Below are 21121 nucleotides of genomic sequence, written 5' to 3'. Positions count from 1 at the left end.
GCTTGTCATGAACACTCATTCTTACAAACAAGAACTCCTTCAGAAGTCTGATCGATCACTTTGTAACTCAACTGCAATAGGACTTAGGTGTGTGTGTGTGTGTGTGTGTGTGTGTGTGGTATATATTATTTTCAAGTTAATTAGGTTCAAGAAGTCATCGTTAAGTTTTCTTAAACCATTGCTCAAATCCACAAGATGTCAATGAGAAAGAACCTCAGTGCATGTATCTGGCAAATCTCGCTAACTACATGTAGACAGAAGGAGGCCATAGCCATCCTGTCGGGGCATTACCCTTTCATAATTCATCTTATATAGAGACGAAAGAGGCTCATAACTTCTGACAACCTTAAAAATGATCCATTGGAGGACAGTTTCATGTTTATCATTTTATTCAGTTCGGGTCACCCATTTAATCAGGGGAGTCTATAGGTCTTTTGATTGTCTGTTCAAAATCATTAGTTTCAAATTCAGTAATAATGAACATATGACCTAGTCCAACTGTCAAGCCGACGAAGAACTCAGTTAGCAACTATGAAAAAAGGCTTTCTAACAGACACTATATAATGTATTATTAATTTTTTGAGATGGAAGATTGGCTGATGTCACATTTGTGTTGCAACTCAGATTGGTCTCCAACTCATTGCAATCCTCCTGCCTCTACTTTTCCATGGAATTACAGGAATGTTCCACCTTTCCTGTCTTAATATCTGTTATTCTAAATCAGCGCATAATGTCAGAGTGCCGTAGCTGGAGTCAGGTAAGTCCTGGCACCATCTTCGCAAACTCATCAGCATTTAGTTGAACAGAGTTTTGAGGAGTGGTGTGTCGTATAAGCAGCTGCCCCGTTTCATTTGTGGAGAAAAGCTCAGCTTGGTTACAGAGTGTCTTGCTGCTCTGTTGTGTTTCAGGGGTCCTTATTTTTCCTGTATGTAGGCCACAGGGAAGATATCCACGAACAGGTCTCAGAGGAGAACGTTGGCAGCTGTCCTGCAGAAGCAAAGTGGCCACCGCTGAGAGTCCACAGCTCTGCTTAGCTAATGTGCACATCTATTGGTTGAATTTCCATTCTGAGGAGAAACCTATAAAAGACAGTAAGAAAATGATTCAGATTAAATTTTATTTTTCTTCTGGCTTAGGGATAAATAACATAAATTTCTGGGTTGACAAAAAAGAAGGAGAGATATTTTACTCATGATCTCTACACACACTTATTCAGAAGCCAAAAGGTGGATATAGACGGTCATCGTTTCAAGTACTAACATATGCTTATCACTGAGGCAATCATTTATGGTCTAATACTAATTATGAATGGAGAGGAACAGTCTACACTAGAATTCTCATTATCTCTGGCATTGCAGTGGCTTGGGCGTTTGCTTGTAAAAGTAAGTCATTTCTACTGTTATCAGTCAGTCCCAAGTCCCACCCCCTCCAAAGAAAAAGCACTTGCCAAGTGTTTCCCTAGTACCTGCCTGCAGTCTAGCAGTTGAGAGGCAGGAGGATGGTCTAGACCAACTGGCACTACGTAGCAATATTCTGTCACAAAAAAAATAAAGAATAGATAAAATGGTGCTGACAGTATTATAAACGCCACAGAAAATGCCATAATTCATAACATTTGTTAGTGCAGTACAAAGACCAAGATAAAAGTGTTGACCTAGTTTCACAGGCTTTGAATAGAACAGCAGAAGTGAGCATGACGAAGTAGATAGAACCAGGGGTTTACACGTGGCGACAGGAAAGAGGAATAAAGATGATGTCATTAAAGAAAGACAAGAACCTGCACCCAGTAACTGTTGGAAACAGATGCAGTGGTCCACAGCCAAGCACTGGGCTGAGCTACTGGAGTCCAGTTGAAGAGAGAGAGGAGGGATCATATAAGCAAAAAGGCTCAAGATCATGTTGGGGAAAACCACAGAGACAGCCAGTCTGAGTTAGTGGGAGCTCACGGACTCTGGACTGACAGCTGGGGAACCTGCATGGGACTGAAGTAGGTCTTCTGAATGTGGGTGACAGTTATGTGGCTTTGTCCATTTGAGGGACCCTGGCAGTGGGACCAGGATTTATTCTGGATGCATGAACTGGATTTTGGGAGCCCATTCTCTATGGTGGGATACCTTGCCCAGTCTTGTTACAAGTGTGGCAGGGCGGTGGTGGAACACTTGGTCCAGCTTCATCTTGCTATGCTAGACTTTGTTTCCTCCCCAAGGGAGGCCTTACCCCCGCTAAGGAGTGGATAAGGTTGGGATGGGGGAAGTAAGGCGACAGGAGAAGAGGAGGTACCCACTGGGGTTGGTATGTAAAATAAAAAAATATTAAAAAAGCAAATGTCTCATTTATTTATGATAACATAAATGTATTGAATATTTATATTTGATATCCTGCTTTTGGAATATCGAAGACACGAGAATCTAACATCTTTGTAAATAACAAGCAAAAGACTGTGAAGAAAAGGTCAGCTTTTTCCATCTAAAGAAACATCTCTTTGAAACAGATAAAAATCTTTGCAGAAGACCTCAACCAATCAAAATGCAGAGAACAAGTGATGATGTGGTACCTGGTTCCTGTATCTAGGATTTAGTGATCCTAGCAGAAGAGGGGGTGGAAAAGCATGTAAGAGTCAGCGGAACAGTGAGTTTTCTGTGAGACTGTGTCCTAGAAATATCAGAGGTTATCCCCATGAAGTCTCATCAGATGGTTGCCTAAAATTGACCTGAACAAAGATGATACCAATGCCAGGCTACCATAGAAGGAGGAAAGTTCATGGAGCCACAACTCTAGGCAAAGAACTATAGGCAACAAAGGTATGCTGAGAATGGGAGAAATAGCCTTCTCCAGAAAAAAACCCCCAATAGGTTTTCTGATACCAAATGGTCAGCCTTGAAATCATATAAAATGATTAGCATGATATAGACTTAGCAGGTTATATTTATATATTTGGAAATATATAAACAATATATTATATATAAATATATATTCCTAAACATATGAATACATTTACATATTTATAAATTACTGTTATATATTATACACAGAGGAAGATGTAACAACGGTTAAAAATATAGGCCATGAATTTGAAAGGAAATGAGAGGGTACATGGGAAAAATTAAAAAGAGGAAAAGGAGAAGAGGAAATGATGTATTTATATCCTAATTTTTCAAAAAGATTTAGAAACAGGTTTCAGAAAAGTGTGGCCATAATAAAGAAGCTAATGGAAAAGGTGCCATTTTAGCGAGGAGGAGTGAGTGATTATACACTCCTTCAGAAAGAGGATGCAGAAATGTTATTATTACACACTCCGTAATGAGGAACAAGATACATGTGGCTATATGATATCACAACATTTCTTATTAAAGTAAATCATAATAATGAAGAAATCAAAATTAGAAGCTCTCTGTACATTGAGAAGATAAATAACTTTAACACTGAAGCATAGTTTACCCATGTAACTGGGAGTGTTAGGACCAAATACACTAATGGCTCCTGGCTGCAGGTGCCTTTTGTCATTTGGCCAGAGCTTTTGTGAGCTAGGTAGAGCTAAAATTTTTATCATCTTGCTTTGGAAAGTGGATGCGTCCATGAAATAAGGCACAGCATAATAGGAATTTGAAAAAAAAGTCAAACCTTTTTTTTTCCTGAAGGGAAGGAAGAGTTTTCCCCAAACCTAGTCAAGTTTTCCCAAACCTCCTTCCCATTTGAGGTGCAATAATATACATATTGCTTTCTTTTCAAAAAGTCTTTAGTTTCTACTTAAGAGAATATGAGCAATTTGCTAATCTAAGTAACTAATTATATGTCATACCATTTATCCATCTGTCTGCCTTTATCATCAGTTTATATTCTGTCATATATTATCGATTACCTATCATCTGTCTATAGTATCTATTAGTTACTTATTGTTCATGTATTTATTATCTCTCCATCTATTACCAACTATCATTTATCATCACATCTATCTACCTGTTATTTATCATCTATTTACTGTTCATCTATTATCAAGCATCTACCAATCACCTATCATCATATCTATTACTAACACACCTATCATCTATTACCTTTCATGTAGCTATCTAATCCTGTGTATCTGTCAATATATCTGTCATCTTCACCTCTTTATCTACATATCAATCTAAAATCTATCAGCTATCTATACACTATATATCATCTATCACCTCCTATCAATGATCTATTATCTATCTTTCTAATATCTATCTTTCATCTATCTGTATGTATCATGTATCTGCCCATCTACTATCTATCAATTTATAATATGTCTATCCATCTGACATATACCTATCACCTATATATTCTCCATCATCTACCATTCACCCATACATCCATCTTCTGTCATACAGTATCTTTTAATCCATTCTCTATCCACCTAGCATCTATTAATCCATTATCTATTCACCTATCACCTATTTATCATCTGTCTATTATATATAATCACTATCTGTATTTATTCATCTACTGGGTGCATGTATGTAGTTGTTTACAATCAATGTTTAAAGAGGAATATATTTCTTACTTTTGTATTTATATATACTTAAATATTTCTTTAGCAAATTCACTACATTTATTGATAAGTCGAACTTTTGATAGATTTTCTATTTTAATTACTAGTAGAATAATAAAATATATTTTATAAGGAAAACTATCCCCAATAATATATCTGGTGCCTGTCTTTTGAGGTTCTTATGTAGTCTATTTGCAAGGTTCCTCTCCTTGTCAGATATCCTGCCATAAATGATAACTGTGGGGGGCTAGCTTTATGTAGATTTGAATATGAGGAGAAAGGTTTCTTTTACTGAGTGACTACTTTCACACCAGGGCCCTACAATGTGGGAAGAACTCATCCAGTTACCAATACAGAAAGAAATTATGCTTAATAAATGATTAATACACTGTTGGGATATTTGAGAATGAATCCCACTAGGGAAAGGGAGAACGCTATAGCTTCACAAGGGTTTTACAGAAATGACAGTGACTATTCAAAAGACAGGTATTCCTGAAGCTCTGTAAATTGGGTTCTGTAGGAGGAGGCTGTTTGTTTGTCCCATCCACCCAAAACCAAAATAACCACACAGATGCCATGCCATATTATTTAAAACACTGCTTGGCCTATTAGCTCTCACTTCTTATTGGCTAACTCTTATATCTTAATTTAACCCATCTCCATTAATCTGTGCATCAGCACAAGGTCGTGGCATACCAGCAAATTTCAACTTGTCTATCTCCAGCAGCAGCTCCATGGCTTCTCTGTGACTCCACCTCCTTTCTCCCAGCATTCAGTTTATTTTTCCCCACCTAGCCCTGTTCCCCTATAGCTCTGCTATAGGCCCAAAGCAGTTCCTTTATTAACCAATGATATTCACAGCATAGAGAGGGGAATCCCACATCAGGTTTCCTCACTGGGTTCCTCCCATGAGTTTAGTCTAGAGACCAGTCAGCTGTACTTTTACTGTATAGTCCTATGGGCTTGTAGTACCAAACAAATCCCTGATACACAAATGTGGACCCCAAAGACCCTGTCTAAATGTCTCTAAACCTTCTTCAGGATACATTCAGTCTCTGCAAAACTCAGGGTCCTGCAGGAGACATTGTCTGTGGGGTGGTGAAGGTTGGAGGGAGAAATCAGATTGTGCCAGATGCACTCTCTTAAAACCCACAGGTAAGAGCATTATGGTAGCCTAGAGGGTACCTGTGGGCTCATGCCAAGGCAGAGAACTGACTTAGAAAGAACATACTAAATCTGCTCTGGCTCATCCCAGGAATGTTTATCAAGGTGAAGAAAGGACTATAACAGTTTCTAAGCACAGTTTATAAAAAAGTGTGCAGCTCTCTATTTGTTCTTGAACCTGACAATGATTGTTTCAAAATTCTACTGGTACTGAACTTTCACCATTCATCACTTATTTCCCTTTTGCAATGTAAGAAGCATTTCCAGGTAATATGGCAGCCTACAGGAATCTCTACGTGACCCAGTGAAGGGAAAGAGTCAAACTGAGAGACAAAATGACTCTCTTCAAAAACAGAGAGTTGAAAGTTCACAAAGGTAGTAATAGGATATTTTTAAAGTACAAAGAAAATGAAAGATATTATCCAGGGAACAAGCCAGTTGGGTGATTCCCCTGAGCAGACAGAGAAGCAGAAGTCTCCTCCAAAAGGTCAGCCAGGACTGCTATTTAGAAAGATACTGATAGTCCTATTCTCAGGGCAAGCCCTGGGCCTCAACAGCCTCAAAGTCAAATTGTAGGTTCTAGTGACACGGAGATCTCTGTAATATGTAAGAATCTCATTTTGTCACTCAGTATGGCTTGGAGAACAGGGGTCAGGTACCATCAGCAGCAAGGACCTATTGTTTAAAACAGCTGCCCTGGTGACATTAGCACACAGAAATATCACAAGACCCCAGAAACCTGAATTTAATTTGCCACAGGGTAGTAGACAGCCTCTGAAGGTTGTTGTGAAATGTTGGAGGATAGATGTTGCCAAGGGTAAAGTACCTATCTCTGCTGTAGGCTTTCAGGAGCAGATCCCATGAATGGCAATCACCCTGAAGTCTGATAGTCCTGAGACTGAGGTCAGGCAACAACAAGAGCCATCTACTTCTGATCACTGCTGTAGAACCTGAAACCTCTGAAGCCCAACAGTCTGCTTGACATTCACAGCTGCATCATTCCCTCAGGGCAACTGCACCCTTAGAAAGACTTGGAAGTACAAACACAAGTCCCCTCAACAATGACAGCCCTGGAAAGACTAAATATCATGTGAAGAGTAGTTAAACAAAGGATAAATAGCAGGAAATTCATCACATCCCACATAGCAAATCAACCCCTGATATAGACAGGCCAGAAGGAACAGATCAAACAGTAATCCAGCCACACAGACACAACCACACAGTTATAGAAATTAGTAAATATTTCCCCAAAAAATCTTAAGTGTAAATAATCTCACCTCATCGAATCAAGAGACCCAGTCTGGATGACTGAAGTACAAAACTAGATGCAATCATCTCTTGTCTCCAAGAGACAATGCTTTCTGGTAAGGACATCACAGACTGAGAAGCAGAGGATGCAAGGTAATATATCAAGCTACAAAAGAGAAAGAAAGACAAAACTCTACACAAACTAAACAAAGGAAAGAGAGAGAAGACCCAAATCAATAAAATCACACATCAAAGAGGGCATATTACAACAGATGCCAGTGAAATCTAGAGGATTTCCAACATTATTTCAAGGACATATTTTAAAAACTTAAGTAGATCCAAACAAACAACAAGTTTGAAGCAGTAACAAAAGACCTAATTATAAAAAGAGATGCAGGACTGGATGGATTGATAGCAAATTCTACAAAAACATTTAAAAAAGAGCTAACACTAGTATTTTCCATACTGTTTGGGAAACAGAAAGGGAAGGCACACTACCAAAGTCATTCAGTGAAGCTCATATAACCCCAACATCCAAACAGAATAAGAACAAAAGAAAGCATATAATAAGCTATAGTCATATTTCCTTCATGAATGTAGATGCACAAATTCTCAATACATTCTCAGGAATTCAATAACACATTAAGAAGATCATATAACAGGACCAAATAGGCTTCATCCCAGGAATACAAGACTGATTCCACACACAAATCAATAAATCTAAAAAAACTTTAAGTCAGAGATCGCATGATCCAGAAAATACATTTAATCAAAGTCAACATCCGTTTATGATAAAAGACCCAAAGACAGTAATAATAGAATGAATATACCTCAATATAATAATGGCATTTTCAACAAACCTATAGTCATCCGAAGGGAAGGAAGAAATCCTGATGGGGAAGAGTGGCCAATAGAATACATTATGACAAACAAGTCAAAGGAAGGACGAGAAAGCACATCAGAATGAGGGAGGGGAACAAATAAGAAAACATAATGAAATGTATGTTTTAAAATGCCACAGCGAAACCCATTACCTTTCATACTAAATTCAAAAATAAAATTTTAAATGTAGCCTTGTTTGTAAATAAGAACAAAATAAGACATATGAAGTTGTTTCCATATAAATAGCTAAGATATTTTTTAAAACCCTATAATTTTCATAACTGGAAGAATTATAATGGAAGACATTGGGATAAAAATTATTACCTTTATTACTTCCATTATTCAGAAGTCAAAAATAATAATAAACTTATCAGCAACCAGGAACAGGAAATTAATAGCAACAGTATTGGCTGATCTTTAAGTTATACATGCAATTAATAGTACACAAAATATTCACTTTTTTGTAGAGCAACCACAAGACCAAATTTTCAGACTTCTAGAAATATATCTATAGAAAACAATCATTGTATTAAAAAAGATACTTTAGAAGCAAAATCATAGATTCAATTTACATGTGAATCTAATTGACCCCCATAATCGCAGAGTAGCACTATTAGGAGAGGTGGTTTTGTTGGAGTGGGTATGGCATTGTGGGAAGAAGTGTGTCACTGTGGGGGCAGACATTAAGGTTTCTTGTGCTTAGGATACTGCCCAGGGTGTCAGTCAACTTCCTGTTGCCTGCAAGATGTAGGACTGTCAGCTACTTCTGCAGCACTACATTGGCCTGCATGCTGCCGTGTTCCCCACCGTGATGATAATGGACTGAACCTCTGAAACTGTAAGCAAGCTAACCCAATTAAATGTTTTCCTTATAAGATGTGCTGTGGTCAAGATGTCTCTTCACAGCAGCATAAACCTAAGTAAGACAGAAATTAGTATCAGAGACTGCAATATTCCTATGATAGGCCTGACCATAATTCTGTTTGGAGTAATACGAACTTTGGGAGCTTGGGTTAGGAAAACAGTGGAATGTGTTAAAAACTCCATAATGGGCCATACTAGTAGCAGCATGAAACACAGTGGTGCTGAATGTGATTTGATGAACTGTGGGGGTTACCTCAAGAGGTTTCGGAGAAGAATAATTATAGTATGTTGCCTAGAGATTGTTACTGTGATGTTTTGGCAAAGAAAGTGGCTGCCTTTTGCCCTTGTCTGAAGAGTCTGCCTGAGGCTGAGGTGAAGAGTTTTGGATTAATTCCATTGACATATGAAATATCAAAACAGCCTAGTATAGACCCTGTCATATGGCTTTTAGTGGTGACTCTAATGAAGATTTATAATGTAAAGAAGTAAACTGAGCAGGGTAAATTACAAAATGTAAATTTTGAGGAGAAAAAGAACACTAGGAAGTGGAATGGAGCTAAATCTATGTTCAAGGAAAAAAAGAACACTAGGAAGTGGAATGGAGCTAAATCTATGTTCAAGGAGATAAATGGATTAAGAAATAGAATAAAGGGAACAGTGACTTCAGGGCAAGAGCCCACCCTGCTAAATTTCTAACTTGTGAGAAAAAAAAAAAACTAAAGAAAAGCTAAAAGCCAGGCGGGATATACCTTTAATTCCAGCACTGGGAAGGCAAGAACTGGAAGAGTTTGAGGCCAGCCTGATCTAAACAGCAAATTCAAAGACAGTCAAATTTAGGCACTAAGAAAAACAAGCTGGTGACATTTTAGAATTGAAATTGTAATTGAAGTAATTGAACAATTATGTTCCAGTGCCAGGAATCATCAGAACTTGGCAACTTTAGCCATATGGGTCTGGCTTTAGAGTTAAGGATAGAAGAAAAGAGTTATGGAATAAAGCCACTGAGATCAGGCATGTGTCAGGGGTATCCCTGAATCTTCATGGCCCAGTGGAGCCATTGTGTGAAGCTGTGAAGGTGAAGCCTAGATTACCTTGAGGACCCCAAAATATTAGAGATGCCAGAGTCATGGGATGTCTGCTGAGGAAAACTGCTATCAGAAAATGGAACCAGCATAAAGGAAAGAAGTGTGTTGCTGTCAGCAAAGGTGGAAGGAATTGGAGAAGCAGAGATTGGAGTCTCCCCAACTGGTTTTCAGTCTTGATTTAGTCCAGTATTTCCTCACTATGCCCTCTTCCCTATATATTGAAATGGCGAGGCATATCTAGTGTCATTATATGTTGGAAGTATGTTATCTGCTTTTTGATTTTTATTTTGCAGGGGATTACAGTCAAGAGATTGCATGAGTCTCAGAAGAGATTTTGGACTTTGAAAAAAGTTTTGACCTGTTTTAGACAATGGGGATTTTTGAAGTAAAACCAAATGCATTTTGCATTATGATATTCTTGGAAATTTATGGAGGCCCGGGATTGTAATGTGGTAGTTTGAATGTAATTGAACCCCAATGTAATGGTCTGCTCTGTTCTTTTACGAAACAAGCCACACCCACTCCCTCCCCAATCTGCTGAGACAAGCTGATCTTCAGCTACCAGCCTGAGTCCCCTTCCTTTTTGCTCTTTCTCTCTTGAAGAGACAGCTTCTATCTCTCCCTTCTTCCCACTTCTCCCCTTTCCCCTTCTGTTTCTCTCTTTCTCTCTCCTTTTCTGTCTCTCTTTCTCTCTCTGCCTCCCTCTCTGCTCTTTCCCTTTCTCTTCTTCCCTTCCATAACCCACTAAATAAATATTCAACTCCACTCTGCATGGTGCGGCTATTTGTCTTTGTCTCTCACCCGCTGGGGCAGTGGCTCCCTTGTGGCCCACTGCAGCCACTTGGGGAATTGCACTGTCCCTGCCTGGGACTGGCTGTTCTTGGGACCCATTGCCCATGCCTGCTGCCACTTCGGGGGACCTGGGACCTGCGGTGTGGTCTCATGGCCCGCTGCCCACTGCACCACTTGGGGGTCTGATGTAGGAGTCTCCTCTGTGTGCTGTGATTACCATTAATGAATAAAGAAACAGCCTTGTCCTGTTGATAGGGCAGAACTTAGGTAGGTGGGGAGGAATGGACTGAATTCTGGGAGAAAAAAAGTGTGGAGTCAGGAGACACCACGGATCTGCCCTTGGAGATAGACATACTTTGCTGGTAGGCCACAACCTTGTGGTGATATACAGATTAATAGAAATGGATTAAATTAAGGTGTAAGAGTTAGCCAATAAGAAGCTAGAGCTAATGGGCCAAGCAGTGATTTAATTAATACAGTTTCTGTGTGATTATTTTGGTTCTTGACGACCAGGACAAACAAGCAGCTCCTTTCTCCAAGAGGAATCCCCAGAATTTTACTTTTACCATTACACCTATAATCTCATAGTTAGTGGCAGTGTTAGGAGGTAGGGCTTTGTTTGGGTGGTTATGACCTTGTTGGAGGAAGTTTGCCTATATGAGGGTGAGCTCCAGGTTTGCTATGCTCAGGATACTGCCCAGTGTGTGACTCTCAGCTACTCCTACAACACCACATCTGCCTACATGCCACCATACTCCCTGCAAAGACAAAATGGACTGACCCTCTGAACTGCAAGCAAGCCACCATCAATTTTTCTTTGTAAGAGTTGTCATGGTCATGGTATCTCTTCACAGCAACAGAAACTTAACCAAGACACTATGTATCTATTAATGGGCAAATGAGTTTTGTACAGGATAGAATATTATTAAATCATGACATAATAAAACCCTGTTGTCTATAACAGAATGGATAGAACTGAAGGTTGTTTTGTTAAGTGAAATGAGCCAAACACAAAAAAACAAATACAAGATGTTCTCTTTTACATATGAAATGCTTAACTCTTTCATCTCAAAACAGAAGAGAATATGGTAGTAATCACTAGGTGCTAAGAAGGGTGGCTAGCATTTGGGAGAATATAGGAAAGTGGATAGTGGATATCAAAACACAGAACTGTGGGTGACCAGAACACACAAGAACTTCTTACATCTCGTGAAGAGCTAGAATATCTCAAGGATTTCATATAATGAGAAATAGTAAGTGTACAGAGAGCTAACCATTCTGATTGATCAGTGCGAGCCACACGTGTGCAGAAATCCCACACTGTGCCTCATATATAGTTACATACTTGTTAAGAAAAAGAAATAAAAAACAAAATAGTCACACATCTAGGGGTCATTCCTGATTACAGAAGTAAAATACTTTAAGTAGTTGTCACATTAAAAAAATAAATACATGAATACTAAGAAGTGATTTTTGTTTATATGTTATCAGAAGGTATTTAATTTTTTCACTCACTTTTTCTTCCATCATTTTATTCCTAGTAATTCCAATATAAACATGTATTTAACATATAAATTTGTTAGTCAGATGCTAAACAAGGACTACTATCATTAAACAATCACATGTTTGTGATGGCCAGTTTTAATTGTCACTTAACACAATCTAGAATGTAACTGGGAAGGGACTCTCAGTAAGGAACTGTCTGGGTTAGGTTGGGTTGTAGGTGTGTCAGTGAGAGATTTTCATATTTAGGTTAATTGTGATGAAAAAAGCCACTCTGCACGTGAACAGTACCATTTCATGGGCTGGGTCCTGGAGAGAATGAAAGAGAGAGATCAGTCCAGTGTTTTAAAACTATGAGTCAAATAAATCCTTTCTCCCTTAAGTTCCTTTGATCAGGGTACTTTATCACAGCAACAGGGATGAAACTAAGACGATGTATAATTAAAAGATTTAAACCTATGATTTCTTAGTAATCATCACCGTTACATTTTTATATGAACATTCTAAACAACTGAGTTAAAATTAAAAGTCTAAAGGGACTCCCAGCTAAATGAACCAAAGCACAGCAAGATGCCCTAGTAAAGATAATGAAAGCATAGGAATCATTGTGATGAGGACAAGTTCAGAGACTTGCTGAATACAACCTAAGCTGAGCTATGAAACAGCTACAGAGTAGAAGGGGGCAGTAGGAACATGAACAATTAATTCTGAGTAAGGAATTTATCTAGTATCCCCAACCCACAAAGAGTCATCCTCCTGCTGTATCCAGACACAGTCAGTGACAGGGCTGTGGGGAACAGAGAATGACAAGCTTCAACAGCAGCTATCCTGAGAGGCTCTGTGGGCATTTCATACATGAGTTAGGGAGTGATATGTTTACTAATATTATATACAGTTCTGTGTCTTTTCTTCGTGATAGTCTAAACATCAGATAAAGAAAACACAATGCTTTCTGTTTGTGTTCTATAGTGGCTTTTATGCCCTCCTTTGGAGCAATTGTGTTGTTTGTAGAATGAGTTTATTACTCTTAATCATAATAAAAAAATTAGAAAAAGGCATAACGCATACTGTGAGTGCATAGGAATTATTGAAAATTAAACATTACCTAAATAAGAACTCCCATTCTCCTTTTTAGCATTTCTGATATAGTGATGGGAGTGGGATTTCAAAGACATTGTCGATTGAAATTGAAATCACAAGGTTTGCAATCCTGTGTGTAAAAGAATCTAAATTTAGTGCTAAATTGCACTGTGAAATTAAAATGATACTAAAATTCTCCACTGCTCATTTCCTTACATATGAGGTAGTATAAAGCAAACTTATGCTAGAGTATTGCTGAGAAGATTAAAAGAAACAATGTTATAAAACCACTGAAGTTGGCACATTACAGGTTTTTTTTCTTTACTGTAGTATTATCCTTGTAGACACTGTTATGTTACAAGTTTATGAACCAAAAGCTAACTATATTTTCTTAGGCAGCTATGTCAGTAGACCTTATATGACCAATAAGTTTCATTTTACATGTTTTATTTAGATAACAAATATCACAACCAATTCATATTTTATGTGATTATTATTTTCTGTGACTTTGGCTTTTGATGACTTTGATAGCAATGTGTAAATGATTGGCTGGTGAATTCTCTATTGTATTGTATCGTCTAGTGGCTAAAACTGTAGCACATGGAGATAATGGCTTATTTTCATTACAGATCAATAGAAAGTGAAAAATTATACCATGTCACATTTCAATGTCTTTCAAAACTATAGACATTATGCAATAGTCCTGTCTTAGAAATATGTCTTTCTAATTAATTTCTCCATTAAAAAGAAACCCAAAATTTTATTGGTGATATTTGTAATCTATCTGTAGTAGAAAACAAAACAAATCAAAATTCTAGTTAGTTGTCTGAAATATACCTGGATATTTTACTAGAGAATCCCCATTTTTTAATGTTTCCTAGCATTCACATGATGTTTTGGCAAAGAATGTGACTACATTCTACCTGTGTCTTGAGAACTTGAGTGAAGTTGAATTTAAAGACAATGGACTAATTTGTTTAGTTGAGGAAGGAAATATGAGCAAGCTTGCAGTTTCACATACAGAGTGCAGGCAAAGAAACAGCTCTGATTTTTCAGAAGAACAGCTCCACTGATAAGAAAGATGGCACTCGGAATTAGAACCAATATAAAATGTGACTTCAAAATAAGACCCACTCATTAAAGGTTCCAATTTATTACAATTCAAATTTACATGAAAGGAGAAAGCCTGAACTGAGAACATCCAAAGGAGTTAGTGGAAACGCAACAGAGAGCTTTGCCAGGCTCAGAGCACAGAAGCTGATGTAACTGTGGTCTAATTGCCCCAGGTTACATCTATTGATGGCAGCAGAGCTTGGCAATGTAATCCACACAGTGTTGGGTTAGAGGCAGGAAAGACAGGTTGCAAATGTCATGGAGTTCTGCTCCATTCTGTGGTTTCAGAGAGCAGCTGAGGTCGGGCAATGTGTGGCAGGATCAAAGTCCCTGCAAGCAGGTCTTCAGAGACCATTTGGTAAAGCTGTGAAGGTAGAGCCAAGGTGGCCACAGAGACTCTAAATATTGGAGATGCCAAGAACATAGGATATTTGTCACAGAGACCTGTGGGCATGTATTGATACTGGGCCAAGAGAGAGGCAATGTGCACTGCAGATATCAGAGCAGGAGGGGTGGAGTATGTTAACAACTAAAATTATCTCAACTTGGAATTCAATGTGATAGCATTTCAAGTACAAGTTAAAGCTACAGAGCTTCTCTTGAGGCTTCTAGAAAAATACACATCTCTGAAAATGAACACTAGAAGGCTTTAAATGGATGAGAATAGCGGAGGGACTCTACTTATAATTCCATTCAAAATACCCACTCCTGGAAGACCTAAAGGTACTGTTCAAACAAGCAGAAAGTAGGGCTGATTCTAGAGAGAAGGGGAGACCAGTAAAGCAAAGAAAAATGAGCCTGACAGGCATTTTCTAAAGGGTGAAGCAGTCCCACACCCGTTTGGATTCAAAGGGTTATTTGAGCGGGAAAAACATACAGAACACCATCCTATATGACATCCAAGAAAGGAGTCTAGTCACTGGAGCAAGAGAGAGAATGGAGGAATTCCACTGCTTTTTAAAGAAAAAGAGACCATGCCCCAGTAGACTGTTATCTCAACGGCTATTGACTGAAGGAGCAGAAGGAGCTTCTGCATCACTTCCCCATTTTGTTTAAGTAAGAGAGTTCTAAACCTACTACAGAATTATATACAATAAGAACAAATATCCTATTCTAACTAGCTTAAGACTTGTATAATAAATAACTTGGCTAAGTCAAGAGAAGAAAGTAACTAAATTTATCTAGTCTTCAACCCCATCAAAGATCTGAGAAGGGAAATAATATTACCTGAGTAATTAGGATGTGCAATCAAACAACTTCCAAAACATGCCACAAATCACAGAGACAACTGATTACCTGGGCAATCATCCAAAGTCATGGTTGCAGCATTGAAGCAACCATCTTTGGCTAAGGCCTAGAATAACTAACAGATTATTTTTAAAGGCAAGAAAATTTTCAAAACCATCTTACCTCGTCTTGGCAAGATTTGACAGTTCTGCTTATCCATTTCTGGATACTATGTATTTTGTCAGTAGTTGAGCAATGGGCAGTTCCTTGCCCAGAGGCTGGTTTTGCCAAGAAGACAAGCTCCAAGTAGAGTGTCTTTGGTGCTCAACAATCTCTCAGAAAGCCGTGACATTTTAAAACAAGGTTTCCTGGGCACTGCCGTTGGTACAAACTCCAGCTATGAAGCATTTGTGGGCCCAGATGTTTGTGTGCCCACTCGGGGTCGGGAGCAAAGTAACTGAAACCATGCCTGTGGCTGGATGCTCCCTGCCTACCAGGAATCAGGTCCACTAGGCATGCTCAAGTGGGAGAGCCTGGCTGATTCTCACCGACATACACAGAGATGTTTCCAGGCTGCATAGTGCTCTCTGCCTGGTAGATTTGGCTGTAACTCAGATGAAAAGCTCATTCTCAGAGTTAAATTGCTGTGTGTGACTCCTACCTGGAGGAGGGGGGGAAAAAGTCACGCAGTTTTAAAATGCCGGTTTTCTGGGCTATGCTCCTACCACAACCTCTGTCTCTTGTGGGAGACAGAGAATTTGGATGGGGTTTTGTGAGTAAAGTGCTACAGCTTGCTTGATGGCAATGTGAACTGCTGTGTGCCTGGAACTGTATGCGACTCATGGGCACCAAATTGCTCTGAGGCTGGAGCGGCTCTGCCATGCTGAACTGTGTTGACCTCAGGCAGGAACTATTATAATTATCATAATAACAGCACAGTTAAGGTTTAGACTGGGAAGGGAACAGACACTATCATATTACCCCTACATGGCAGAAGCTAAAGTTTTTAAGAAGCACTTATCATTTTAAGAAGTGCTCCTGGATAGCAAAGAATTAAAGATTCACAATAGGACAGATTCAGACATAAAATACCTCTAAATGGGTCACACTGTTGAATAAAGGTGCGTAGTAGGCTTAAAAGAGAAAAAAATAAGGAGTATAGAAAGTCATAAAATAAAGTTAATGTTTTTTAAAAAAATGGTAAAGTCTTAAAAGAGACAGAGTACAGATAGTCATAGATTTAAAAAAAGCCACGTAAAAATGGAAAATTCACAGAGAGTCTGGATTCTGTGTTTTTTTGTGTTTTCTTTGAATTTTTGACTGTAAAGGAGCTAAGTACAGAGACACATTTCATTGTATGGACTAAGCTAATCCAGCATGTATATTATAAAGGTATTATTACTTCAGAATTTGGGTCTAAGGATATGATGCTTTGGAAAAGAGGTTCTTTTGTTTTCATAGAAGATGAGAACCCATGGATTGCTTCCAGACCAATAATATGGTTTCATGGACCCCGCCCTCCTGAAAGGTTGCTGTGAACACCTTCAGAAAATTACTTCACTGAACTGGTGACAGAGATGAACCTACCACATAGGATATACCATGAAAGACCTGATTAACAGCACCCCCATTCAGCACAAAGCAGTTTGGAAAGAAAAAACTGCACCCATATTCCCAAATATTGTTTATAAATGTTCTTTTACATTTAAAGGGGGATATGATATAGATATGGATAATTTGCATTGGTATGGATTTTGCTTTAGTGATATAAATTTAAGGTCAATTTTGTTATGTGTATATGTATTTCTGATCTTGTTAATGGATAATCATCAATAATAGAAAAGCTTTTAGTCATGTTAGTTAGATTTTTAGATATATAGAGATATATTTCAGTTAGGTAGGCATTCTTCATATCTTTCAAAGACTATGGAATACGGCATTTAATGTTTTAATAACTTAAGGCTTTTAATGACAATGAGACACGTCTGCTCCTGGAAGCACCAATCTACTTCAAGAAGAAGAGGGGCATCGAAGAGGCTCCTTATGGAGTTTGATAGATATTTGGGCAAGACACTGCTCTTGCCTGGACTGTTGCATAAGCTGGACACAGAGAACCTGCAGAGAGAGGACTGCTGAACTTGCCTAAAGGTGAGATGATCCTTCAGGGTTCCTGCTTCATGAAAGAGTCTGCAAGACATTCTGCAGGATACAGAAGAAAATGACTAAACTATCTTTGAAATTTCCAACTTGATGGAAATTTCTGCTGGATACTATGGGCCTGTAGGCTGAAGATGGATGTCCCAATGGTACAAAAAACTCTGGGTGACTGTACAGGCAGCAAGATGTCTCTGTCAATTCTAGAGTTTTGAAAGATGCTTGTTTCTTGTTTATTTAAGTAATATTATATCATTCTGGAGTCTTTGATGGAGTTGAAGAATTGATAGTTACACTTTTCCTTTGTTAAGATAAAAGATAAAATAGATCTAAATATTGTAACTGCAATCGTTGCTTGATACCTGTTATATGTCATTTTACTATGTTAAAGCCTTCCTTTTTGTTTAAACAGAAAAAGGGGAAATGGTATAGGAGGCCCTTCTGTATTTGTGTTGGTTGCTTTCATTGGTTGAATAAAGAGACTGCCTTGGCCTTTTTATAGGGTGGCCCTTAAGTGGGTGGAATAGACAGAACAGAATGCTGGGAAGAAGGGCAGAGTGGCAGACACCATGATTCTCCTGCCCAAGATGGACACTGGTTAGACTCATGCTGGTAATCCACAGTCAAGTGGTGATACACATTAATGGAGATGGGTTAATCAAGATGTGAGAGTTAGCCAAAAACAGCCTAGAGCTAATGGGCCAGGCAGTAATTTAATTTAATACAATTTCTGTGTCATTATTTCGGGGGTTAAGCTAGCCAGGCGGTCGGGAGCTGGGCGGCCAGGATGAAAAGCAGGTCCGCGTCCTCCTACAACAATTTTCAGTCTTGAGTATTTTGCATTCAGTATTTTTCCTACTTTACCACGTGCCTTGTGGTTACATGTGGAGGAAGCATTGTGTGAGATGGGTACCATGGGCATCTGGCAGAACACAACAGACTGTTTCCTTAGAATCTGGCATCACATCTCAAGGGAATACCGTTCTGAGCTTTGGGGTACCTTTGTATGCCAACGACATTTGAAACATCTGCTTTGCTGGGCTTGGTGATGCACACCTGAAATGCTGGCTCTTAGGACACAACAGTAGCGGGAATTCAAGCTTGTCCTTAGCTAAAGAGTGAGTTTGAAGCTATTAGTCTACCTGAGACCACATCTCAAAACAAAATGAACAAGAGTCTGCCTTGACTCCTCTTGGGCTGCGGGTGTGCACTTGTCCTTTGGGGTAGAATTAGAGTGCTGTTGATGTTACTGGGTATGGCTCCACTTTATGTTTTCATTTCTAACTCTGACTTTGAGCCTGGAATAGGAGCAGAAGAGAGAACCAAGGCACACGTTTCTTTCATCATGTCAACATTGTCTGGAGGAGTTCACACCAGACCACCAAATTAGAAGTGTGTGTGTGTGTGACAGACCTTCACAGGAAGTCCTCCCTAGTACAAACAAATATTGAATAAGCCTCCCCCAAAATCCCACTCGTATGTAAACATGAAAGAATGCCCATTAAAGCTGTGCTCTTACCACGTGCCTTTTGCTGTACATGTGGAGGAGTCTGGTTAAGAGCATTCCACTGATAGTCTGGCTGTGGGAAAAATAAAGCATTGTTACAGAAATACAGACTTCAAAAAAGGCATCGTAGCACATTAAGATATAATTATACAGTGTGGATTTTATTAAGCAGTCAACAGTCAACACACAGAAAAAGTCATCTTGATACAAACCTTTGCCAATCTTCCTCATCTCATCCCCTTACCTCAGCCCCCCTGCACATGCCTGGCTAGAGTTCCTGCAACTTGGAAGTTATACATTTTCTGTCTCTTTCCTCCTCTCCCTCCCTTCTTTCCCTCTTCCCTCTCTTGCTTTTTTTCTTTTCTTTTTTCTTTCCTTTCCTTTTCTTCCCCCTCCAACCTCTCTCTTTTCAATCTTGATTAATTTTTGTCAACTTGACATAAAGTAGGATCACCAGGGAGGAGGGAACCTAACTGAGGCATATTGCTTCTATCAGCATGATCTTTATGCATACCTATGGGGCATTAACAATTGATGTGGGAGGACCTAGATTACTGTGCACAGTGCCACCCCTGGGCAGTTGGTCCTGGTATAAGGAAGCAGACTGTGCAAGCCTTGGGGAGCAAGCAGCATTCCTTCAGGGTCTCAGCTTTAGTTCCTGCATCCAGGTTCCTGCTTTATGCTCCTACTGTGGCTTCCTCTAATGATGAACTGTGATGCAGACATGAAAGTCAAATAAACCCTTTCCTCCCAGAGTTGATTTCAGTCAGTGTTTTATCATAGAAAGAGACAATATCTACAACATCCCCTCTTCCACCCCCTTCTCTGTTCCCTACTCTCTCTGTCATGAAATGATGTGTTTGGATCTTTGAAGAAGTATAAACATCTTTGAAATCTCACAATCTCATGCAAATCAAATAAAACATATTGCTGTCAATAAATACCTTTTTTAATACCTTCATTTGCAGGCAATAAGAAAGCCATGAACAAAAAATACAAATTTAATATTTTCTAATGGATTGTGAAAGAGTCCACAGATATCTTGGGAATTCAGCAAGCAGTTCAGTAGGCAAAGCAGGACAAAGCTTCCCTCGCGCCGAGACTTTAAAGAAGGTAGTCTCTATATTATACAGCAGTTACACTAAACAGATTAGATTTTTTTCTCACTTAAAATTTCCTCCTAAGTTTACATTTAAGTGTTGGCTCTCAGGGAATAAGCCAGCGGCATTAAATAAATTATACTTTTTTATGTTAGCTAGTTTTATATCAACTTGACACAAGCTGTAGTCATCTAAAAGGAGGGAACATCAATTCAGAAATTGCTTGCCTAAGATCTGGCTGTAGGCCATTTTAATTAATGTATTGTGGGTGGGGCCACTCCTGGGATAGTAGCCCTGGGTTCTATAAGAAAGCAGGCTGAGCAAGCCAAGAGGAGCAGGCCAGTAAGCAATACTCCCCCATGGCCTCTGCATCAGCTCCTACTTCCATGTTCCTCCCCAGTTTGAGCTCCTGCTTTGGTTTCCCTTAATGGATTGTCATTCAGAATATATAAATCAAGTAAACCCTTTCTTTGCCAACTCACTTTTGGTCATGTTGTATCACCACAGCAGGACACTCACTGTCCTAAACTGCCAAGAGAGTCCCAAGTCACCGTCTTTGCATTTAGCTTCCTGGAGTGAAGCGTCACAGCTCTTCTAGTTCAGAGGGTTGGTCTAATTTTCTGCTCATACTTACATGACATCCTTTTTTTCCCATTATCCCACAGATAATGCAGGCCTTGGACTCAATTATTTAGTTCTATTCTAAATATAAGGCAAGGAAAATTAGCCAGTTTGGAGAATTCACAAGGTGGCCACAACAGCAATCTGTAGTGAGCAGCAAATACAAAACTCAGTGGAAAAGCCCAACTATCCTAGTTTATTTAGTTCAGTTACCAGGAAAGGCAGCCTTCATCAAGGCCTAACCCACCTCACTCCTCAGACACCCAGG

The 21121-nt window shown here is 39.0% G+C and overlaps 1 protein-coding gene across 2 annotated transcripts in view; it reads right to left on the bottom strand.

The window, feature by feature from the left end:
- Window positions 1–371: 371 nt before the first annotated feature.
- The window catches only part of Tnip3 (TNFAIP3 interacting protein 3), a 109175-nt gene continuing 88425 nt past the window's right edge, over window positions 372–21121 (bottom strand). The window contains exons 10-11 of one of the 2 annotated variants that reach the window (XM_048416263.3): window positions 19145–19205; window positions 372–1079 (exon numbers count right to left, since the gene is read on the bottom strand). In XM_048416263.3, coding sequence (XP_048272220.3) covers window positions 1048–1079; window positions 19145–19205 — 93 coding nt within the window. In that variant the 3' untranslated portion in view covers window positions 372–1047. Of the gene's footprint in view, window positions 1080–12015; window positions 12361–19144; window positions 19206–21121 lie in introns of those variants that run through there. The other variant, XM_087907269.1, reaches the window with a different exon arrangement.

The sequence above is a fragment of the Myodes glareolus genome, chromosome 6 (assembly GCF_982192425.1).
Source record: "Myodes glareolus chromosome 6, mMyoGla1.1, whole genome shotgun sequence".
NCBI classification, from domain to species: Eukaryota; Metazoa; Chordata; class Mammalia; order Rodentia; family Cricetidae; genus Myodes; species Myodes glareolus.
Note: the sequence above shows the minus strand (reverse complement) of the source record. Positions and strands in the feature narration are given on the sequence as shown.